Source organism: Accipiter gentilis, chromosome 3 (assembly GCF_929443795.1).
Source record: "Accipiter gentilis chromosome 3, bAccGen1.1, whole genome shotgun sequence".
Classification (NCBI taxonomy): Eukaryota; Metazoa; Chordata; class Aves; order Accipitriformes; family Accipitridae; genus Astur; species Astur gentilis.
The window spans coordinates 8,913,247-8,937,830 of record NC_064882.1 but is presented as its reverse complement, the minus strand read 5'-3'; the positions used below and the strand labels follow the sequence as shown (position 1 = coordinate 8,937,830).

The window sequence follows — 24,584 nt, the reverse complement described above, 5'->3', positions numbered from 1 at the left end:
CCTTTCTTGGCTCATGTTTCTTATACTGGTTCCTCTCTGGCTTTTTGTACTGCTAATGAATGGAGATAGGAAACAGGTACTGAAACACATCCACGTTTCAGAAGCAGAATGTATCAGAAGGAACATACCAGCTATATCTAGACACACAAGAGGGATGTGCTTGACACGTGTACGTTACACCAAGTTGAAGAACAGAATAGGGTCTGGATTTTCTTTTTTTAATGCAATTTTAAAACCACATCAAGAGAATTCATTTGAAGGAATCTTACATCTGACGTAAAAAATTTCCTTTGTCAATAGTAGCTATCATTGCCATTGAAACATAACAGGGTAAGACCTAGACCTGTATCTCCACACTGTTAGGGATATGTCTGTAGTCATTTGTGTTTATAAGGTCAGCTCACTGTCAGTGTAGTGAGTGCTACTTGGAACTCTAATTGTCCTGTAGGCCAATTTCTGCTTAATTTGAAGACAAGTGGATGAATATTAATCATTAGGTGGTGGGGAAAGGAGAGAAGATTTTTAAAATGGTAAACCTTTAAATTAGCCATCTTTTATGGGATGGAAAGAAATACAGCCTGCATTGAGGAAAATCTTAGTGTCCCAGAGCCAATGGAATATTTATTTGTTTGTAAACATAAGTTATAAAGTAGCATAGATTTCAACCACTTTATTTTAAAAACCTTACGATTAGGCCATGACTTGAGGCACTATGACTACTAGCTTTCAATTATGACACTTTAAACTTGCTACACAGAGCATTTGGTGGAAATGCTCTCTTGCATAAAAGCCTTTGATCCTGTGATGGATGTTCTATGAATTGGGGGGGGGGGGGGGAGGGGAAGGGACAGCCTGAAAGTCCCAGGGAAATGGGGAAATAAATAATGAAGCCAGCTGATATTATGATGGCACAGCAGGAGTGGTATGTTCCATCCCTTTTTGTGATTTAGTTACGGGGAGGTGCTCCTTGCATGGTACTTGGTTATTGAAATAATTATCTGTGCATGATTTGTCAGGTGGGTTTTATTAATGTACTGCAAAAGAACTTGCTTTCTACACCAGTCTGTGATGTTTCTGAGAGATTTTTAGCATGTTTAAACTGAAACCAGTAATGCTGTATTTCTATTTAGATGGGGTTTGTGTCCTGGACTATGCTCTCTTTAGGCTTTAATCCTACGCTTTGATCCGCAGCGCTGTAAGGGTCCACTGAAGAACAATAGGCTTCTTAATTTATGTACGCTATTTTATATCTTCGTAGCTGTTCTGCTTAATTTCTACTACTGTCTTTGCTTCATGGCTTTACTGTGTTGTGAAGATGTTAAAAAATTGTTAGTGCTTTAATAACTTTCTAATAACTGTAAGAACTCTAGAAATAGAGCTGCATTTTAAAACTTTGGATTTCATTCTGACTGCAAATGAAGTGATTACTTCCTAGCATCAAAATAATTTGTGTAGCAAGCTGAAATACCATCCTGAAAATGATAAGTAATAAATAAAAAAGAACAGGAGGTACTTAAAGGCCTGCTAGAGGCACCTTTATGCATAACCCCCAGAATGTTGTTCCCTGAGTAGTTACATAATGGGATTCCCAAAGAATAAGAGCAGTGTAACATGAGCAGACTGCCAGCATCCAGCCAAGGCAGTCAGGGATCTGCCCCCCCAGTTCATTCCCATACAATCTTGTTACCAAAACATGTATAAAAGTGATGCAGAACAATTTGAAAAGCTTTCTAAATATTTACACAAGGTTCAATAATGCTGTTCACACTGAGCAAGAATAATAGTACAGGGAATATAACTTTTTCCTTTTGCATAGCTGAGATTTGAGCAGACTGTGGTGTATTTTGTTAGCAATGTGCAATCTGTTTTGGCTTTAGTGTTTGACTTTTTTTTTTTTTTTTTTTTTACTTTTAATCACAGTGTCATTGGAACACAGTGTTTACACTCTGTTTTATTTAGGGCTCTGAATGGGGTGTAACTTTCTGTTCAGAGCTGGTTCTAAGGTGTCATACCCTGCTTCTAACACGGGAAAATCTTCTCTCCGGCCAAAAAAAGAGCTGCATGCTCTCCCAAGTGCAGCTGCCACCACTGCTCAGCAAGTACCTGACCAGGATTAACGGAAGCTTTCTTGCGTGGTTTCTCCGGGTGTGTTGTACTCAACTTCATCTGTCGGTTTCAGAGGCGAATGAAACGAGCCGGCCGCCTTGCTGCTTTCTCCTCGGGGCAGGGACCTACCTTCAAGCGGGCTTCTTCACCTTGGCGGAGCCAAGGCTCGGGGCGGGACGAGCCCAGCTCGGCCGGACTGCCTGTGCCCCTCTGGGGTGCGCAGGGGAGGCTCGGGCCTGCTCACCTCCCCTTCCCCTTCCCCTCCCTTCCCTGCACGGCCGCGCCGCGCCCCGGGCGGCCCTTCTGCCCGCGGCGGGGGGCGATCCGCTCCCCGGGGCGCCAGCGCTGCGCCAGCGGCAGGCGGCGCTGGGCGGCAGCGGCGGAGGAGGAGGAGGAGGAGGAGGAGGAGGAAGGCCGCCGCCGGCCCCCTCTCGCCGCGCAGAGGCGCAGGCAGAGGGCGCTTTCGCCATGCGCGGCCCCCGCCGCCGCGCTGCCCCCGGCCGCGCTGCCACTGACAGGCGTCCGCAGAGACCTCCGCAGCGGGCGGAGCGGAGCGGAGACCCTCGGCTCGGCTCGGCCCGGCCCGCGCGGGAGGGCGAAGGGAACTCCTCTGGTGCGCCCGGCCGCTCGGTCCCGCTCTGCCGCTCGGTCTCTCACTCTCCCTCCTTCCCTTCCCTTCCCTTCCCTCCTCCTCCTCCTCCTCCTCCTCCTCCTCTCTGCGCTTTCCACCTCCTGAGTGAGCGCAGCCTCGGATGTCCGGTTTCCTGGTGGGTTTTTTACCTGGCAAACTCGGGATAACTTTGGTGAGAATTTGCAAAGCGGCTGGGAAAGTTGGGAACTCCCCTGCCGGCGCCTGGGAGCTGCTGCTACCGCATCTTCTCCATCCCACGGATTTTACTGCCTTGGATATTGCGAGGGGAGGGAGGGGGGAGAGGAAGAGAAGGAGCCTCATAATTTCGCCTGCGTTCCTGCAGCCGCCCCGCGGCCCCGCTGCGCGCTCGCCCTGCCATCTTTGCACAATGCACTTGCTGGCGGTGCTCTCCCTGGGCTGCTGCCTTGCTGCCGGCGCCGTGCTCCTGGGACCCCGGCAGCCGGCCGCCGCCGCCGCCTACGAGTCCGGCCAGGGCTACTACGAGGAGGAGCCCGACGCCGGGGAGGCAAAGGTAAGCCCGTGCCCCCGCTGCAGATGCCAGCTCGCTCCTCTGGGCGTGCGGCTCCGAGCCCGCTCGAGCGGACCGCCTGGAAATCGATAGTTGGGAGAAGCCTCTCTAAGTGGGGCTGCTTTAAAGGCGGAGGAAGGATCTGTTGGAGGAGGAGGGGGGCGGGGGGGTGGAATATAAAAATCTGGGTTTTCAGGGTTGCTGGACGGAAGGTCGCACGGGGAACGACGGCGTTTACGAAGAACCGCAAAATACCTGATCGGCGGGGGGCAGCCCAAGGGCTCCGCTCCGGCCGTGGTGCTGGGGCTGCCCGGCGGGGAGCGGTCCCGGCCGCGGTCCCGGCCGCGGCCCCGCCGTTTGCAGCGGAGCGCGGGCAAGGGCAGCGACCCGCCGGCTTCCCCGGACCCCCCGGCCCTGGCAGCTGGGGCGCTGCCCGCGGCGGGGGGGGCCGCCTCGGTACGGGCGAAGCTGCGGGGTCCTGCGGCGGGGAGGGCTGCGAAACGCTCTGGGGAGCAGGCGTGCACAGGAGCGGGGCGGCCGGGGGGGGCGATGACAACAAAACCCGAGACTTCCCATTTGTTGCGAAGTCTCTTGGAGTTATTGACACTGTGGATGAGTTGCTGCTGCGTGACGGAGTTGACGGGAGGTGACACGCTCGAGGCTGAAAATGTTCATTCTGCTCAGGCGCGCGGCGAGAAGTTGGGCTTGAATTCTCAGATTCCAGTCACAAATACTTACAACTCTGCGTTCATTTTTGTTTGCGTAGGAAGTTTCGTAACGTAGAATTCATGTACCTTTGGCGCTTGTGGTTTTGTAGTTCCCGGTATGCTGATGCATAAAAATGATGTATAGTATGTGGTTGTATAAGCATGTGGCATCACTAGGAAGATCTTTGATGTCTGAGCTTATGACAACTCTTACCCTCATCATCTCACTGTTTTGAAGATTTCTGACATACTTAGTGAAAGCGATCGTGACCCAGCTCATTCATTATTCATTTCGGTATGGGGCGGGGAGTGTGTGGATTGAAAGTTAAGCTGATATTCTGATTTTTTGTTTCCCCCTATGTTGTTTGTTTTACTGAATAGAAATTTGGGAGATTTTTACTGTTAACTACATGGGAAGTCGAGTTTTGATAGTGTACGCTAGCTGTACTTATTTCAGGTGTTGTAGACCATACGTTGTTCACAGAATTCATGCTTTTTAAATAATATTCTGCACGGAAAAGGTTACTGAGTGTACTGTAGTCTCTCTTAAAATATTTTAATTACAGCCAAACGCTTACATTGCAATGTTCAGAATGCTAGTATGTTATCAGTGATCGTATTGCTTAAACGTTTATCAGGTATTTTTCAAACTGAAGTATTTAAAAATAGAAACACAAAAGCAATTCAGCTGGTCACTCTTATCACTTAGGCTATTTATAAAAAAAAAAATGCAGAACTCAGTGGAGGGTGAAAATACCTCGACTCTTTCCAGCCCGTGACTTTAAGTCAGTTATTTACTTGTGAAACTGGTGTTTGAGTTTTAAAGCCTCAGAATAGCTTATGCTGAAGGCATAGAAAGAATCCAAGCTGGAGCGTGGTGCATATTTTGTACGCTTAAACTGCTGAGGTAGAACGGCTGATAGTGAAGCTATTCCCTTAAGTGATGCTGTATGTACCCATGCATGTGTTGTGGACAGCCACTCGGTTTCTTGAAGAAGCTTCAAAGTCTTTTGGAGCTACCACTGTAGTGCGTTATGTGTGCAAGTGCTCCCTGGAAAAAGGGGAACTGTCAGCAAACCAGAGGAAGAAGGGTCAAGAGACCGGGACGTGAATGGGAATGTGTTAAGCAATTACGTTAACAGAGAAATGGGTTTTGCATCTGACTACTGGTGAGTAGTAGGGAGAGAGAGAGAATGACTTTGGATCCAAGCTGACTTAGTCATGTTGGAAGTCTTTAGTTGTGAGTTTGTTGCTTTTGCTGGAACTGTTTGAGTGAGTGAGTACCGTGCATATTTGTTCCAGCGATGAGAGAATGTTGAGATGAATGTTTGAAGTAATTATGAAAGAATTAAATAAGTAAACTGTAAGTAATTGTCTCAAGGAAAATATGACTATATTGTCAGTGCAAAGTCATCTCCTTGAACTTTCTTAACTTCGACAAAAAATGTGTGATCACTTGAGTTTGTGTTCATAGATGTTAAGCTTCCTCTGTTTTTACTTTCTGTCCATACGCCGTACTGCTGCATGTTAAAGTGATGCCTAAGTGCAGGTCATACAGCCTTTTGGGTCTACTCTTTATACAATATATTTATTTCTCTTTACTCCTATTTTTAAGAACTTCAGCTTTATAGAAACACTTCTAAAAGTGTGGGTGAAGTTGAGGGTCCTCCAACACAGGAGGAAAAACTGGGCAGAAAATAAGGGAATTGTGTTTTTGAGCAGGTGAGTAAGTGTTATGCATTAAGCTTGTCCTAGAGAGATTTGCAGCGACTTGGAAGCGTTACAGATATGAATAGTAGTAGCTCTTCATACACAGCTCTTGCAAGGGCATGTTCTGCAGCAAGTGGGCACTGATAAGCTTGTGCAACACTGCCTCCCCCCCCCCCCCTTTTTTTTTTTTTTCAGCCTAAGGGTAAAGTTCATTATTTAACAAGCTTACAGGGCCCAGATTAATACTTTTCAGCTGAACTCTCTGCTCAGTGGGATGGGAACGAATCCTGCCCGTAAATCACCTCTCTCTCGGATTTCCTGCAGCACAGGGGGGTTGCCCCGCTGAGGTGACCCCCCTCACAGCTGCACCCAGCCTCTCCCTGGCAGGGCAAGAGGCAGGGCGGCCCCAGGCTCCCTCTCTCCGTCTGGGTGTCCTGCTGCAGAAGACAACCTGGTATTTCAGTTCTCTCTCTGCTTCAGGTGGGACTGGGGGAATCGGCCCTCCTGCCCCCAGAGTTCTGGCAGTTTGGCAGGGACCCACCACCCGGCAGGGATGCTCGAGCAGCTGCAGCAAGGAGAGGGTGAGCAGTTGTGTGACACCAGTGACTTGAATCGGTGGTGATAGGGTAACAATAGCAGGAGTAGGTTATTATGGTAGCAATGGTATGGTAACAATAACTGGAAAGAAGCCACACAGCTGGGAGGGTTTGCCGTAGCTGCACCTTCGTTTTGTTGCATAGTCAAACCTTTAGGATTATGTGACTATACAAAGGCAGTATTGGTCAATTGTCCCACGTGGTTTTAAGAGGTTTAAAACTATAGTTAAAAACTGCGTTTACGCAAGGATTCTTAGTTTTTTATTAGAATGGGAATGACAAATGAAAATGTATTTGCCTGTTCTAAAGTGCATCCCTGAAAGTGGCATTGGGGCCTCTTTACACAGACAGCAATAACGCACAGAACAGTCTTTGTGCTGCGATTCTGTGATTTGCTTTTTGCAATGAAAATAGGTGTGCTTACTTGAACTCCATTTATCTTGGATGCTACCTCAGCTGAGAGATACCTTTTATTATTATTATTATTATTCTTTTAAAATTATTTCCAATCCGACCTAATCATAAAGTGCTGTTAGTTGATGGCTAATGGAGTTTAAATGCTGTTAGTGTGGGAGTATGAGGAAAAGCAATGTGTCAATTTTGGGGGTTTCCGTCACTGTATCTTGCAGATGTAATCTTAAACCCATCAGTTTTATGGCCACCGCTTTTATGAAGTGTGCCTTACTCTGCGTTGTGACAATACATGCACTCGTGAGAGATGAGGCTATGTTTTCTGCTCTGAAAACAAGCACAGACCTCACTCCCAGCACTCAAGCAGTGCTAAATTGAGCGAGTAGGGAGGATGTTACTTTTTCTGCTGTTACTGTTTTGTCTGCTGCAACTTTCCTTTTCATGTGTGTGTAGCCACTCTTTTTTTTTTTTTTTTTTTTTTTATTCAGATGCACACACACACGGAAAGATGCTGTCTTTTTATAGAAGCATGATTTGTATCAGATACAACAGGATGAACAAGTAATACAATAGGACCTATTATGAAGACTAAGCAATGCTTCTGCAAACATAATTATTTAACTTTAGACTCGCTTTTTGTGTGAGTAGAGTACAATACTAAGCTCTAAGCACTCATGGCACTTTCTAGTTCTTGGTGTAGATATGTGCATTCTTGGATATCTTGTGTAAGCATACTTGTGTGCCTGTGAGGGACCTCCTGGGATTGCTGCTGACAAATAACTGGACTTGTCAAAATTCTAAAAAACTTTGGGGATCACTTCAACTAACTGCAGTGTTTGGAGGTGTACAGAAACATCCCATCAAAAATACTATTTTTATGCTCACTTAGGTTCAGTGTGTGTTTAAACTCTTGCATGTTCTTCAAGGGTATGTGTCTGCTTATTTTAGTAAAAACAAACCAGCGCTTGTCCTTCAGGCTATTGTAGCTGAGGGTGATGGTAATAATCCTCTCCCATTGATACCCTGCATCCAGGGTAGGAAGTCTGTCTAGAACCTCATGTTCAGCTTCTGCTTTTTTGAATGTGGTCAGTGATTCATTAAAACAAAATGTGTGGAACAAAAGGTATCCAGCTGAAGTCAGACTGGTATCCTATCAAGTTTAATATCCTTGTTTAATGTAAAAAATGTGCTACAGCTGTTTGTAGAATGAATTATAAGAAATTTCAAGCAAGGTGGTTGTTTGAAAGATGTAAGCTCAGTCAAAGTCTTAAGTTGTTTCTTAAGAGTTTTGTTTGGTAAGGCATTGAATTTTTAGTAAGTAGGATAGGTATGATTGTTTTCATCTATTATAAACATTGAATACCCTTCCCCCCCCCCCCCCCCCCCCGCCCTGCTAATTCCACCTTGCTTCTAACCTGAGTGATCTGTAATACCAAGTTCCCCTCTGTGCGTATGTGTATCTGCTTCAAAGGCACTAATGGCTGCATAAATTGCAACAGAATTTTAATTTAAAACATTGATAGCTTAGGGGGACCATGAGGAATTGTTTGTTGAATTCCTATTGTATATGAATTTGTCAACTTGTTTTTCTTGCTTTGTGTTTATCTGTCACCAGAAATTTTTCTGATGACTTAATATTTATGTGTTACTGTATTTTTTCCCTCTCTTTGTTGCATTTCAGACTTTAGTTAGGAAATAGCTGAACTGCAAGTAATTTGTTCTTCTACTCTTCCATTGTAATCATTGTAAATCAATCCCTCTAGCTCTGTTGTAATTTGGTTTTTTTCTTTTGACATTTCCTGACTTGTCTAAGATGGCTATAACTCCTTACAAATACTTAGAGACTGCAGTTGCCACTGGAGTGAATGGATGTTTTGGTAAAATGCTCGATTTAGCAAAGTAACCAAGCGGAATGGTGTTCTTGGGGCGAGGAGGAGAAAACAGAGGAAAAGTACCTTCTGATAAGGGAAAGAAAAAAAAATAGCGGAAGTTGGTATATTTTGGCTGTACTGTAGTCTTTGCTGAGTATGGGTAAATTCTGGTGTAGGGTAAATGTGTGTTATCTTCCCAGATGTAGTTACTAAAGCAATACATTGTCTGCAGGAAATTTTTGGGATCCTGATTATGGTTAACTTCCATGAAAAATGATTGCTTGGGGAAGTTAATGACATTAATTATCTGGTACTCGCGTCACTTTGAACCCTGTAGTACTCCATACTGTTCACATAATGGCTTTACCTACTGGGTGACAATTTTTAAATAGCCTGACCTTGAGGATGCAGCTTAAAAACTGTTGAAGCTGTTTCACATCCTGTTCCTCATTGAATAGAGCAGGAGTTTTATCCTGGACAAGGGGAAAATACTGGCAAAGAATTGGACAGTTCTTGGAAGACACTAGAAGTCTGCTGGGAGCAGGCGACACAGGTGTTTCTTTCTGGTGCCACAGGTGTGGCATCCCCTGTGTTACTCCTACCTGCTTGTGGCAGCACTGTGAAATAAGTAATTTCAGGAATCAGATATCATCTAGAGCAAACTCCTTTACACCATTAAATGGTTTAATTATTTGGCTTTCCTTATCCAAGAATTGTGCTCTTGAGAGACAAGAGAGGAATTCAGCAGAAGGGATTGCTTCTGAGAACAGATGCAGCATTTGGCTATTTCCGCATTTTTTTCCCAAAGGAGATCTATAGCAACCCTCCAACCCCCCCACATGCATGTGTGAAAATTTCTGGGACTTGTAAAGATTGTTAGAAACAAGAGATATCCTACTGTTCTGCTGTATTTAGCATTGGTACAGCCTCACCTTGAGTACTGTGTGCGGTTCTGGGCCCCACAATTCAAGAAGGATGTGAAGGTCTTTGAATGTTTCCAGAGGAGGGCAACAAAGCTGGTGAAAGTTCTGGAAGGCATGTCCTATGAGGAATGGCTGAGGACTTTGGGTTTGTCTGGTTTGGAGAAAAGGAGGCTGAGGGGCGACCTCATTGCTCTCTACAGCTTTCTGAGGAGGGGACACGGACAGGGAGGTGCTGATCTCTTCTCCCTGGGATCCAGTGATAGGACACATGGGAACGCTTCAAAGCTGCAGCAGGGGAGGTTTCGACTGGATGTTAGGAAGCATTTCTTTACCGAGAGGGTGGTCAAACACTGGAACAGGTTTCCGAGAGAGGTGGTCGATGCCCCAAGCCTGTTGGTATGTGAGAGGCATTTGGACAACGCCCTTAACAACATGCTTTAACTTCTGCTCAGCCCTGAAATGGTCAGGCAGTTGGGCTAGATGATAGCTATTCCATCCAACTGAAATAGTCTATTCTGTTAGAGATCATTCAGAAGAAGCAAAACTACTCTAGTCCCTCAACTTCCTTCAACTTCAGACTTCACCAGACCAAATGCGTTTGTGGTGGACTGTTCCAGCTGTCCAGAATGTACTTGCTGCATCAGTCACAGTATTTAGAGCCAAGAGGAAAAACTGGCCAAGTGAAGCTTCACACGTTAGCTGCTGTCTACTTACTCATGTTTGTGTAGACAATGAAACATTTGGGGTTTTGTTTGTTAGTTTGTTTGTTTTGTGGGTGGTTTTGTTTCCAGTTGGCTAAGAGAGATACAGCTGGTAAGTAACCTCTGCAGTGTGCTCAAGGAACAGTCTCATTAGAGAGACAAAGAGCAGCAATTTTAGAGGTTGAGGTATTTATTACTTCCAGGTCAAATGTTAATTTTAGCAGGGGTGTATTATAATTATGTTTCAGATAGGAGCTGAGCCACTCACCCCTTTCCAAATAGGTGGCTGATGCTCATTACCCTGCAAGGATGGGATCCGTATACGTAATCTTGAAGAAAAGCTGGTAGGATTGTTTGAGGTGTGCTGTCTGCAGATGGTGGAATCCGCATTCCTGCCCTGCCAACTGGATTCCCAGTCTTGCGGGATTCTTGCTGAGGAAGCAGTGCGAGGGCAGCGTGTGTGAGTTCCCTTGAGCCCCAATGGGCACTGCTGTGAACCTGTTCTAGTGTTCATGGAGCTCATAAGTACCAAGACCGCGATCTGTGGACTCAGATTTGCACTTACCTGCACTTCAACGTGCTCAAACAAAGTTGAGCTCCAGGAACTGTCCATGTAGGTGATCTCACTTTGTGCTATATGCATATTAAAGAAACTTAACATGGAGAATGAAAAAAAAAATTCAGAAGAGTTTAAAACATAAGGAAAGCCTGAGAAGTGAGGAAAACTGTAAGGAAAAAAATTGCTTGAACAGCTTTGGTTTTGTTAGTTCCTTAAAAAAGGTGGGAGCATTTCTTGCCACAAGCATTGGAAGTAATTGTGAGAGGTGGTGTTTTGTTTTGTTTTGTTTTTTTAAAAAAAAGAAAATATTTTCTTTGAAAATGTTGCCTTTGGAGCTCTGAATTCACCACAGACTTGAACTGTCATTCTTCTTGACTAACAACTGCTAAGTATTGCAAACTATGTGACAGCTTTGTGGCTGCTGTGAATTGGAGACTAGGAGGATACCATGAAAGCATGTTTCAAAGGAAGTGTTTGTATTTTGTACCCCTAAAAGGATTGTTCACTATTTAGTGTACTACTGAGGAGAAAATCTCCGCTTATTTGCGTGCTCACTGTTACTTAGAGAACACCACTCCTACTATTTCGTCTTACAAATAATGCAGAAAAGGAAAACTATGTAATTTCAGTCATTTGGGTTATGTATATTTGTAACTGGCTGCAGATACACTTGACAGAAACATACTTTGCCTGTAAATGTAATAGTAACAAGACTCTTGATGGAGACTATGTGTATCATTTTTATAGAATCACTACTTATGGTTAGATTAGCAGTGTAATTAACTGTCTAAGGAAACTAAGAAATAAGCTTGCGAGGTAGCGCCTTACTGACGTTTGTCCCTTGCTTAGGGACAGATGTTTCCAAATTAAAATGGAGCCTATGACTTCCTCTTCACCCCACCCGCTCCCCAGCAAATCTTGCATAACAGGCAGAGTGCTGCTGTGGTACAAACATGACCATTTACTTAGTTTCATTTTATTCATGTACGTCAAGGTACTCGCGTTAAGATTTCAGTATCTCTTTGCCATGAGGCTGCTTTTTTTTTTTACTTTATATCATTAATATTGAAATATTCTGTGATTTGGCAGAAACAAGACAATCTTGTTAATAATCAGCAGGCTTGCACTGTTGAATCGCAGTAGATTCAGTAAACATGAAGTGTTTTTTCCAGGAAGGAAGATAGCAATGGACAATTATTTTGTCTCTCCAGTTGTGGTTTAACCCCAGCCAGCAACCAAGCTGCGCACAGCCACTCACTCGCCTCCCTCACAGTGGGATGGGGGAGAGAATCAGGAGAGTGAAAGTGAGAAAACTCCTGAGATAAAGACAGTTTAATAGGGAAGGCAAAAGCCGTGCATGTAAGCAAAGCAAAACAAGGAATTCATTCACCAGTCCCCATGGGCAGGCAGGTGTTCAGCCATCTCCAGGAAAGCAGGGCTCCATCACGTGTAATGGTGACTTGGGAAGACAGACGCTGTAACTCTTGAACATCCCCCCTTCTTTCTTCTTCCCCCAGCTTTATATGCTGAGCATGACATCATACGGTCTAGAATATACCTTGGGTCAGTGGAGGTCGGCTGTCCCAGCTGTGTCCCCTCCCAACTTCTTGTGCCCCCCCAGCTACTCGCTGGTAAGGTGTTGAGAGAAGTAGAAAGGGCCTTGGCTCTATATAAGCACTGCTTAGCAATAACGAAAACATCCCTGTGTTATCAACACTGTTTCCAGCACAAATCCAAAACATAGCCCCTACCAGCTACTGTGAAGAAAATTAACTCTATCCCAGCCAAAACCAGCACACCAGTTGGGTGTGTTTCTGGCTGGCTAGAGAAGAGCAAACTGTTGGTTCATTTAAAAATTCGAAGAACCCTGTTGTGCAGGCCGCAGGGCACAGCTTTCAGGAGAACATTAACAGATGCTAGGTATCCCACTAATGTGACTGAATATGGTGGGTCTTGGCCTGTCTCCTTTGTAAAGTTTTATGGCCTTTCATGGAGTTTTCATCTAAACTGCCAGGCAGCAGAAGCCAAGAGGTTACTCTCAAAATCAAATTCTCTGAGGGTCTCCTTGCTCTCTTGCTGGAGTGTTAGCAGTGCTGAGTTTGTGCCTTCTGCCTTTTGTTCCCAGGTGCACCCTGAGATGTGAGAATGTACTTTTTGAATGAACACACAGCTTTGAAAGGTCTGGGCTCCTTTTGTGACTCAGGAGAGCCCAGCAGGTGGGCAGCTCTTGGCTGCCTCAGTGCAATTTCTTTCACCTGCCAGGAATGCTGTGTTAATAGTACTGGGCACATAAGATTGTCCAGACCCCTCTTAGGCGGGGATACACTATGTCTGCGCTGAGGGAGGTGAGTTTGGTGAACAGTCTGGACTCGGACTGACATCAGGCCACCTTAGAGTGGTGAGTGTTTGATAAAGGGTTGTCTCTGCAGTTACAATTCCCTTCAAGATCATGGTCCTCAAGTCAAGAGTAAACGCAGCCTGTAGAACTAAAAAGTGTGGCAAGTGATGCGTGAAAAAATGCTTTTATTTTTCTTTTCTGAGAAAAGCTGCCTATTTCTCTCTGATCATCAGCTGTGAAAATGATGAGGATCTTTAATGAGAACCCTGCTTGTTCATTTCTCTAGGCGGCTGGGCCAGCAGGTCATCAAATCACTAAAAACAAATGAAAGGAGTAAAGAGCTGCAGAAGAGTTCCGAGTACTTTCCTTTCCAAAATATCTGTGGACAGGCTGATAAGGCAGTAAAGGCACATAGAACTGTGATCTTGGAGCAGTGAAGGATTTTCAGAGGGCAGGACCATGCTTTGAAGGAAGGAAGAATTAGGCTCTTTTATTGCATCAGGTGGAACTAAAGAATTAGGCAAACTCTAAACTGAACAGTCATTATTAATCTGGATTAATAGCATAAAAAGACTCTTTGTAGTAATGAAACTCTTTGAGTATCTTAGCTAACAGTTTCAGAAAACTAATGAAATTTTCAAATCCTCCTCTCTTATGACAGATGGACGATCTGTATTTTTCCCTTGAGGCTGTAAGTTGCTGCTTTACTCCATGATTTGTTGGCTTACGGTATTTATTTTGAGTATTGAAGTCACATAAGAGTAGAAGAATGGCTGTACCTGGTCAGACAAAATGCCTGGTTAGCCCTATATGCTATTTTCAACAGTGCCCAACATGGGTAATCTTGTTGGACATTCCCTGCTGCACAGCCACTAAACACGTACAGCGTGCCCCACTGATGTGGCAGAGGATGGCTCGGAGAGTGATGTTGGAAACCTCGTGCACAGCACATGATGAGGAGCAATCTCTCCCATCTTCCCCCTCATGTTCTCTTCTCCCCAGCTCCTTCCAGGTGAAGGCTGCCCTTTGGCCATGGGCATGTCTCTTCCTACAAGAAGACAGTGCCCACTGAGTCCTGGCCCCCAAAAGTTTCTTTTTTTTATCCTCTGTCCTGTGAGCTGCCTTGCTTGATTCCCCTATGGGGGTTTTGTTGCATGACATCCAGCTGATTTGTCCCCAAACCATGCCATGGAAACAGGTTGGGAGATTCATATTCTGCTTGCTTTTCTTCTTCACCTTTGCATCCCACAGACCACGTTCAGAAGAAGCCCTGAAACCCCGGTGTGCAAGCATGTACCTGCTGCTCGTTCCTTGGCTAGCTGGGGACTTCAGTTGGAAAACCCAACAGCAGGCATCGGATGTTTACAGGGTCCCCAGGCTCATCATGTTTCTCGCAGTGAAAAGGCAACCATAGCAACATGCACCTGGCTACGGCCACTCTTCTGGCTCTTCCAGTACCTCTTAGTTAGTTTATTTGGCTGGACTACTACTTCTCTCTTTTTTTTCTTTTTTTTTTTTTTTATTTATGCCCTGACCATCCAAGGCCCTGCCAAATTACAGGACCTACTTTACAACCTCCTTCTGAGCAAAGAAATGGAAAGTGTCACTACATGCTTACAGACTGTTGGCAGCAGGGCAGCTTGTGGACTTCCTTGCCTTAAATGATGAGGTGGGGAGGATTATTTTGTTTTTCTTTATTTAACAGCTTTCAGTTCACTTTTCTCCTACGTGCTATCCAGGTGCTTATTGAGGCCACAGAAACTTTTGACAATACCTTTCTGTATCAAGAAGTTTGGCTTGAGTGGATGTTCTGTTAAATATATATAATAGTAAATCTAAAAAAACAAGCCCCCAAACTCAAAGAACCATTCTTTTTGCTTGTCTTGAGCCTGACACCTGTTAATTATGTATGAAACTTCCTCAGTCCTTGTCCTGGACAAGGCAGGGAACAATTCTGTCTATGCTGCTTGTGGTTTTATTGAGTCCTGCTCTCTGTTGTTCTTTTTCAGGCTAAAGATCCTTCACTTGTGTAACCTGCTTTTTGTAATGAAGCTGTTCCGTACCTTTGATCATCCAACTTCATACCTTTCTTAATTCTTCGTAAGACTGCAGAACAAGGAGAGGGGAGAGCCAGGAGTTGCACACAGGATTCCGGATGTGGGATACCACAGATGTGTGTAGGGACACAATGATGTTTTGTTCTCTTTCCCAACAGTTCCAGTTAATATATTTCTTTTAAAAGCGTGTCTTGATTGGAGGGCATTTTGTAACATGTCAGACATCAGTATGATTAAAATGCCTCTAGTTTAAAGAACTACCCGTATTTATACTGAAGAACTAGATGGGGGAAGGCATTTCATAGTTACTACAACTTCCTCAAAATTCACATAAAAGCTGTTCTTAGGGGCCTGTTTCAAGATGATATATGATTATTTAACCGATGTGTTCATTATGCTCTGAATGTGGTTTTCTGCCTGCCACATGTGCGCAGTGAGAGATTTAATGGGACTAGCTATCTTCTGAGTTATAAACCATGAGCTGTATATTTCATGTCCTCCATTATTTTTTAAGAAATAAGATGTGGTCTCAAAGTAATCTGTAAAATATGCTAGCAATTTTGCAACGGTCATTTATACCTGTTAACGATAAGATGTTACTGTCAGGCAAGATTTGTGAGAGCTTGGTTATGTGCGCTAACTAGGTGCATATTACTAAGCAAATTTATCAGGAACCTACCCACATTTGCAAATTTTTAGATACTTATCAAGCCCAGCCTAAAGCATAAGAATATAAGAAATACCCCACTGGGGCAGGCTAACGGTTTGCCTAGACAATTGTTTTCCCTCTGTCAGTCCGAGCAGCGCGTGCTGTTCCATCTGAGAATGATGTTCGGCCTTAGTCGCTTTCTGCGGTTTGCTTTCCTCATACCCTCCTAACATCTGCAGTTGCTGAACTGAGGCTATTGGAAGACATGCCCCTGCCTCTTCCCTTCAGTGTCTGCTTATGGACATCTCGTCCATGGATTTGTCTAGTTTTGTACTGAAGGCACCATGAGTGGTTAGTAGATCCTAAACTACTTCATACCAGGACGGTGCCAGCTTGGGTGCAGTGGAGCTTCTTTGATTTTGGTGACCTGCAATGACTGTAAAGACTTATTCTATAGTTAATATTCTTTAATTCTGTCTTCTTTGAATCTTATGTGTTACACAGGCACAAGTTATTTTCAGCACTTGAAAAATAAAATTTGCTGTTTATTTTGGGATCTGGGATACATGTCCTGAAATTTTCAAATACCAAACTAAAGAAGAAACATGAATGTGTCATTTAATTCTTTCATACTGTATTTCAATCAAATACAAATGCATTTTTTTAATATATTGACCAGTCACAGGGACTGGGTCCAATGTCAGATTTCCCCCCCCCCCCCCTTCATTAAGAGGCTGACTTTATTTTCATCATTAGACCTTTACTACATGCATGGTGTCTCATCAGTTGCTGTTTGCCTGTGGTTTTGGCAGCTTTGAGCAGTATTTTCCGTATAGGTCAGAATCAAAATCTGTAGCTCTTTTTGAGCTTCTTATGGTGCCTGGAACCCTTATTATGGATTTGTTTGTGGGGAATTCCATCTTCCAAATGTCACTTGGAGAACACAAGTGCAGTGCTGAGTATTGGAGTACGACAGGAGTTCCTGTCTTGCTCTGGATGCCCCACTCCATAGAAAAGCATGGGAAGATTTGGAGGAATATTTAGAGGAAGGTGGTGGAGTTGGGTCCTGAACAGTTAGGTCACAAATTTCCCTTAATTCCCTTTTTGCCTCTACCAGGAGGAGGGAGAGGATAAGGGAATTAAGGGAAACTCTTCAGATAAGGATTATATAATGTGGGCTTTAGCAGACATCCAGCGTTACCCCCTTAGAAACTTATGTCTTTTCCTGAAGAAAGATTAAGTCTTCTAGGGTTTGGATTATTTTTTTTTTTTCCTCCTTGCATTCATTGTTCCTTCTTCTTCGTGGTGTTGGGACATCTTTCTTCTGCCTCAATAGAGAAGTACCACGTGCCGCTCTGAGGAATTTGTGCATCTTGCTAAGGGTCCCACAGAGACATATATGTTTAAATCTCCTTTATTATCTTAGAGATACTATCTAACAAGTGATATATTGAATAAAATTGAAGTTCTTCTAGATAATCATCAGGTTTTTTCTTCTAAATATTTGTTCCATGTTTGTACTAACCTATTGAATTTCTTTATTACAACTGTGAAAACTGTATCTAGCTTTGATTTTATTCTCTTTCCTTCCATAAATAACATGCACAATGAATTCCTCAAAATCACTGTTAAATGCATTGTCATACAGCCCCTAACTTACAGACTGTTTAACACATGCTCTGATAAAGGCTTATTTTTATAATAACTGCATATATATATTTTTTAACTTTTCAACTGCCTCATGAGGAAGCAATTAAAAAGAAAGCTTATTCTGAGCCAGAGTAGGGTGTGTTCATTACCCTAATGGTTTCATTTGAATGGGAATTTCCCTTCCACTTTATGAGTGTGCAATGTCGAGGAATTTAAGTGAAGTCTTACTAAGATGTGGAATTAATTGCTTATCTTCTAAAACCTGCACTGATACCTGAGTAGCAATCTTGAAAGAAAAATGGAATTAATAAATTCATTTTGGTAATCATTAAATAATAAAGTGGCTGAATTTCAAGCAGAACTACTTTTATCCCCTGCTTGCCAATTATTTTCCCATGTCTTTTCATAAAATCAGAACTATTTTGCAACCAGCATCCTGATACTCTGAAATGGACATGCTTTAGCTGGACCTCAGTGTTGGCTTCAAAGTCTTCTAGGAAATTGAAAGAAAACAAACAAGAAAACCCCACAACCTCTCTGGCTCTTCTCAGTGATGATCATAACAGTGGGAGAAATTTCTACCATCATCTTTGAGGGCACTTTATTTCATTCCAAACTCTGGCAGAGCTGTACCTGGGAAGGACAAATGTTTTATCATTTTTTATTTTTTTTTTGTTACTGAAATTGCAGTGTTTTTACTTAAGAGTTGTCTGCAGTAAATTAATTTTCTAGTATAACTATGCTGCTGTAAGCAATGCTGATATAAAGGTGTAATTGGTCATACCTTTCTAGGTCCAGCCATAGTAGTTGAAGAAGGTAGTGTATATGAGTAACAAGTTACTGCATTGCACCTGGGCTATGGTAAATAAGGCTGTGCTTGCAGCATAAATTTGACAAAAGGGCTGCTACAGCCAGAAGCCTGTCCCTGTTCTTCTAGTTCTTACTCCTCTCTCTAGATGTGTTGGAAAAGCTGGTATGGGAGGGATAAGACAAGGGTACTCCTTTTGGCAGCAGCATGGATTTATGCTGGAGATTAATGGCTGTGCAACAGTTCACTTGTAAGTACTTTTAAATGTTAAGTAAAACATTTTGAGTAAAGCAATTTTAGTGTCTGATCTTGCTTTACTGTGTAGCAAAATTAATTAGGAGTAGTCACCTACCTGGTTGCAGTGATTCTTTTGTGGGTGTGTTACCTCCTCACAAACACATCCTCATGAACTGTGACTACCAATGTGAACAGTTTATTACAACAACAGTGTCGTCTTCATTTAATGTTTGCATGTAATGAGGGTGTTTTATGTAGGTCTCATTAAGCAAACTAGTTTTGCTTTTTTTTACTTTTCTTTCTCCTTACATACATATAAAATTCAGTAATATTAAAGTGAAGGGCTGGTAATACTGAACCACATTGCTAATTTAACTAGTCAGCTATGCTTCCTGCAGAAGGTGGCCCAGGATCAACTATCAAGCTCCAACTCAGCTTTTGTGATTAGACAGTGCTGCGAGTGTGTTCTGTGTAGCAAGAGGGTGATCTGTTTAATGACGTATTTGTAAACAGGTTAATTATTACAACAAAATCCATGCAATTAATGAGCAGCTGAACTTATGCTGACAGTTTGTAAGTCCATCCCTTGGTGGGTTATTATTTGTGTTAACATTAAATGGAAGTAGTTGTCCAAAGTGATTTCTACAGAAGTACTGTAATTAAAGTGACTGTGATCCCTACTAAACTAATAGAAGGACATATAAACAAATATTGTTTACCTTCTATTTTGTACTTGGACTTTCAGTGACACGAGTTCCGTGTCTGGAAACCTTTCTCTTGCTATGATACGGAGATTTATACTCAATATTTTGTTGTCATTCCACATAAATAATATGCTAGCCTAGAGCCAAGGTAAATCTAGTAGTATTGCAACTGTAAATGCATGTAGTATGTGAATATATACACTACAGTTTGCCACTTCAATAAAAATCAAGTGTTCAGAAGTTACACAGTGCTAGAGTTAAAAACCTCCATTTTTTTTGTGATGTTGTTCTAGTACTCTTTGGAGTTGCCTGATGTTCAGGGACATTGAAAAGATCAACAAAAATGTCCACAGTTGTATCGTCAGAGTCCAGAGGACAGTCTTCAGTGGTCATGGGCCTGGATGACCAGTTTCCCCAAAGCATCAGGAGTGCTGCCTTTTCCCTTATCTGCTCCTCACTGTCATCCCACATCCTGGCTGGCTCTGTCCTCCTTATTTAACCTGCAGACTGTAGCTCTGCTCCCTCTCTGTGTCCTTCCTTTTTTCTTATTTTCTTCTCAGGGCAGACTGAGCCTTTCTGCTTTCTGTTCCTTTACACTCCAGTGTCTCCTTTTTAGCTGTCTGCTTTGGAATCACTGAGAGTACATGAAAGAAAAACCTCACTGCTGTTGCTTCATGACGTGCTGCAGACCAGAGCTGTACCTGCACAGCCAGTCTTTTTCACCAGCTTCAGGGAACATATAGTAATGATTCCTTAAACCTTTTTGTGTTTTAGCAGAGCAACCTGCCAAAGCCTTTACTGGAAATTCATAAGCTGTAATGCTTATTTCTTGGGCAAATTTTGATGAAAATGATAAAGTATGCCCCTGAAGCACCCTCTGTTTTTTCTTTCTCTGTCACTCCAGATCATGCTTCCCTGTCAGTTTAAGATGCTACAAATCCTCACTGAGGAGGCTGCACTATTTTAATGTGGACAAGAAACAGGCATTAGGACAGTTCCCAAGTGGCAAAATCAAGCTTCAGGTGAAGTCTGTCAAAACCTTAGAATAAACAGCTAGAAACAAGGTCTCGTCAGTGGAGAAAGTAGAGCAGTTCAGCTGAAGTTAACTACTTAAACCCCTGTAGTTTGGTGCCGCTAGCCCGAACGGCATTCCCAGCACCCACTTGCTTATTTGTCCCCTGCACTGTCCCTTCCCAAGTGCCAGCAGGAGCATGTGGGGATCTGCATGGGGAACGGAGTTGGGAACAAGATCTGAATGACAGCTTGCTTGGGGGGGGAAGGTGTGAGGGTTAAGGAGCACTCGCGTGGACCACTTTTTCAGTCGGGTTTACCTCTTGGCTTTGCATATGCTTGTGTCTGCACAGGAGACAAGGACTTGTGGGAGGGCAGGAATAAGCAGCTGGGAGTAGAAAGAGTAGAGGTGGGCAGTTTTTTTGGTGGTAGTCTAGGACATTTGTTGATCAATAACTTCACATTACAGTGGTACTGTTAAGGGGGGCCCTGTGAAGGCCTATTTTCTTTTCACTTTGCAATGTCCTATGGAAAAATAGCCTTAGAGCAGAAATTACTGTCTTGACAGAGGCATGTTTTCTTTAGAAAACATCTGTGATTATTGGTTGGCTTTATCTCACTTTATCTGCTTAAAGGTTAAGCAACTGAGTCACGCTGTCTGGACTCCTGTTGTAACTAAAAGACAGAGACAGGCACCTACAGGGAATACATGACGTGACCTCATCAGGCACAGTTTCAAGGTTTCGTCAGAAATTTCAAGTTTCAAAGTTACCACTTTTAAGTGGGCATACTGATGGGGGGGGGGGGGGCGTTGTTAAATGAAATAAGTGTGTGTGTGCGTGTGCATTTATCTAGCTACAGCAACTCTTTTCAGTTGCATTCAGTGTTTTCCATATCCTCTTTGCTGAAATTGCTGAGGGATTTTTCATAAGTATACAAAGCTTTTTTCCTCCGACCAAGCTTTAAAGGTTGCTGAAGCTTTGCTTAATGTTTAAATCCTGCTGGTGGGTGCTGAGTTATAAATAGCAAGTGGCTGAAGGTGAAAGGGATAAAGAAAAGCAGCAGCAGCAGGGAAGAGATGGGGACTTCTGTCCAATTATTCCTACAGCTCCAGCAACATGTAGCCAGAAACTAAGATTAATAGAAATACCATATAACATATTCTATGCTGATAGAGTCTAAAATATATTTTTAATTTTTTTTTTAAAGAAACTGTGGATTAGATCAATGCCTCTGATACCCAGCACCAGCTGTTGTCTTTATTCCCATTCAGTGCTAATACAGTGGAATTAAAGGAGAGATAATTTTAGTGTGGAATTTCCTGAGGTAATAGAGTTTTATTTTAATGTATTGTTCTGTATCTGGATGCTGTTGCTTAATTTAGGTCTATCTATAGAATATAATTATGCTGTTTCCACCCTTATATGTATAGGCACACACATGCACACACACAAAATGTGTCTATATCTATATACACACATGCATCCTTTTAAATATGTATTATTATTTTCAATGCATTTACTGTGCACTTAAAACTGTCAGCTAACAATTCAGCTATAGCTGAAATAAAATTACTCACATTTTTTTCCATGAAATACTCTCTTCTAATTTTATGGTTTGGTTTCCAATAGGTCAGTTATAATTTATAAAATACAGAATCATGGGGGAAACAACTTTAAAATGGAAATAGTCTTAAAAATAAGTATTTATTTCCATATTTTTTTTTGTTAACTGCCTATTTTTATACAAAGCCGAAAGCTTTCTTACCAACTCTGATAAATGTGGAGGACTGAAGAATGACAAGCTGTTTTTCAGGAGCTGGTTATTATACTTGCTACAGTCTTGATGAGAATATCAACCCTAGGTGTATGTTAAGTCTACAGGATATACACTTCCTATGATTCTTAATATTTTATAGATATCAAGGTTTTAAGTCTGTATACTCATATGTAATTATACTATTGAAATCTAGTATAGTAGAGTGCAGTAAATGTGCGTTATCAGGAGAACTGGTTTTGTTTAGAAAAAAACATTTTTGACCCCAAATTGTGTCTTTGTTTAGAGAAGCTTTTCTAATTTTTAGCTGCCTGACTCACTGTATTGTCAAATCACAGTGTCCACTCTATCTAGTGTGGATGAATAGTAGGGTGAGTTGAGCTAACTTTGGCTCCTCTCACTTAAAACACTGTATTGCATTGTCTATCTCTTCATAGCATAGAAGTTGATGAAGACATACATGCATGAGGCAGAAGTAGTTGACTTAACCTTCCTTTTATTAATCTGATACCTTTAAGTAGTTTTCTAGGCCTTTATTCCCAGGTGCGCACAGACTGAAGTACATGCATGATTATAACTTGTTCCATAGTTTGTTCCATAACTAAAGGTGACTGTTCAGAAATGTACCTTTAGATACACTCAGAGATCTTTGTGGTAGTGCCAATGAATCAAGTGCCTACACTCTGCTAACTCAGATGCCAAAGTTGGGGTCTTTTTCACTCCTGCTCCTACCTGCTTGCTTCATCTTAATCCTTCTTTAATAAAAGTTTTATTTTGAGTGGAGAAGTGAGACCTGAGTCACCTCTCTCACACTTGTTCATTTCATCTGAGTCTGAAGTGTTTCACAGGTACCTTACTCTTTTCTCAATTTGCCCCAAACTGTGAAGTGTAACATATTGCAACTCTCTGCTTTGAATAGAAAAAAAGATGCTTTTAGTAGACCATGATTACAAAAAACCTCAGGTGATCTGGATCTGTACTTGAAGTGCAGTTCTCTGCCCCAACACTCCAAGTGATAGTTTCATAGAAAATAGGGCAAATGAGGAACACTGAATGCCACTCCCTGTATTCCCCATTCATGTTTTTATGGCAAAAGGCTGTTTAACTTTTGTTAGAAAGGAAAGTGTAAATGAATCAATTAAAACTGTAACTTCAAATCCAGTGGAGTGCCTTGATTTTTCAGCATGATAATTCTGACATTGTCAGGCCTCATACTTATGATTGGCAATGAGCATTGACAGAACCAAAGCATTAGAGAAAATGTTTTCTTGAAAGCCTGGAAACTTTAACTTAAAGAATATTTTAACTGTCATACCATGCTAGTTTGAATGGCCTTAGTAATAAATTGCAAGTGGTTTATATGGCCTATAAAATGACAACCTATAAAGATAGGGAGAGCAATAAACAAACATATAGTTATTGTTGCAGAAGTACTTCCTATGTCACTGTTATCTTCTACATCACATACAAAAGCTTTTTTCACTCTGCTGTAGCAAAATGCTGGCAGTCCCAAATATGAAAAATCATGAGTCCAGCAAAGCAAAATAATGAGATTTTAAACTCATGATACATGAAACAAAACTGTGATTTGCCTTCTAGTAATTAAGATTGAATATACTTGTTACATAGGCAGAAGACTTTCTATGTAACAGTTATGTAGACAGAAGAGGAAAATAACTTCTAGTGAGAGTCTTAAAGAGTTGCAGATCAAAAGATGACTGGAAAAAGTATGTAGAAATCTTCAGAAAAGAGAAAATGTAACATGGTAAAAGGCATAGCAGAAATTAAAAACTGAGACATTGTTTTTGGGGGTTTTTCCTTCCTTCTGAATTGTGAGAGTGACTAATCTTTGGAATAAACTGTCAGAGGAAATGGTGACTGTAGCATCTATTCTGATTGTCAGTCTAGGTGCTCTCAGGTAGGAGCCTTCATTCTAAGATGTTCAATTTGGTGCTGAGATACATAGATGAAAATGGCCATTGCATGCAGGAGGTTGGAGCAGATGATCTTCCTTTGGTGTACTTGACCCTCCAAGCAGCATACCTTTGTACAGGCACATACAGTATGGTATCATCGTTTAACCCCTGCTGGCAACTAAGCACCACGCAGCCCCTAGCTCACTCCCCCCCACCCAGTGGGACAGGGGAGAAAATCGGAAAAAAGTAAAACTTCTGGACTGAGATAGAGAAAGTTTAATAGGACAGAAAAAGAAGAAAATAATAATGATGATAATAAAATGACAATAGTAAAAAGAATTAGAATATGCAAAACCAAGTGATGCACAGTGCAATTGCTCACCATCTGCTGACCAATGCACGGTCAGTTCCCGAGCAGCGATCCCTGCCCAAGCCAACTTCACACAGTTTATATACTAGACATGACATCACATGGTATGGAATATGCCTTTGGCCAATTTGGGTCAGTTGTCCTGGCTGTGTCCATCCCAGCTTCTCGTGCCCAACTCCCAGTCTTCTTGCTGGCTAGGCATGAGAAGCTGAAAAGTCCTTGACTTAGTATAAACGCTACTTAGCAACAACTAAAACACTAGCGTGTTATCAAGGTTATTCTCATACTAAATCCAAAACATAACACTATGCCAGCTACTAGGAA

At 42.5% G+C, this 24,584-nt stretch overlaps 1 protein-coding gene across 2 annotated transcripts in view; it reads left to right on the top strand.

Moving 5' to 3' along the window:
- Positions 1 to 2,595: 2,595 nt before the first annotated feature.
- Positions 2,596 to 24,584, top strand: part of VEGFC (vascular endothelial growth factor C) — an 82,114-nt gene continuing 60,125 nt past the window's right edge. Inside the window, exons 1-2 of one of the 2 annotated variants that reach the window (XM_049797942.1) lie at positions 2,596 to 2,719; positions 3,081 to 3,269. In XM_049797942.1, the coding sequence (XP_049653899.1) occupies positions 3,126 to 3,269 (144 nt within the window). In that variant the 5' untranslated portion in view covers positions 2,596 to 2,719; positions 3,081 to 3,125. Of the gene's footprint in view, positions 3,270 to 24,584 lie in introns of both variants that reach the window. The other variant, XM_049797941.1, reaches the window with a different exon arrangement.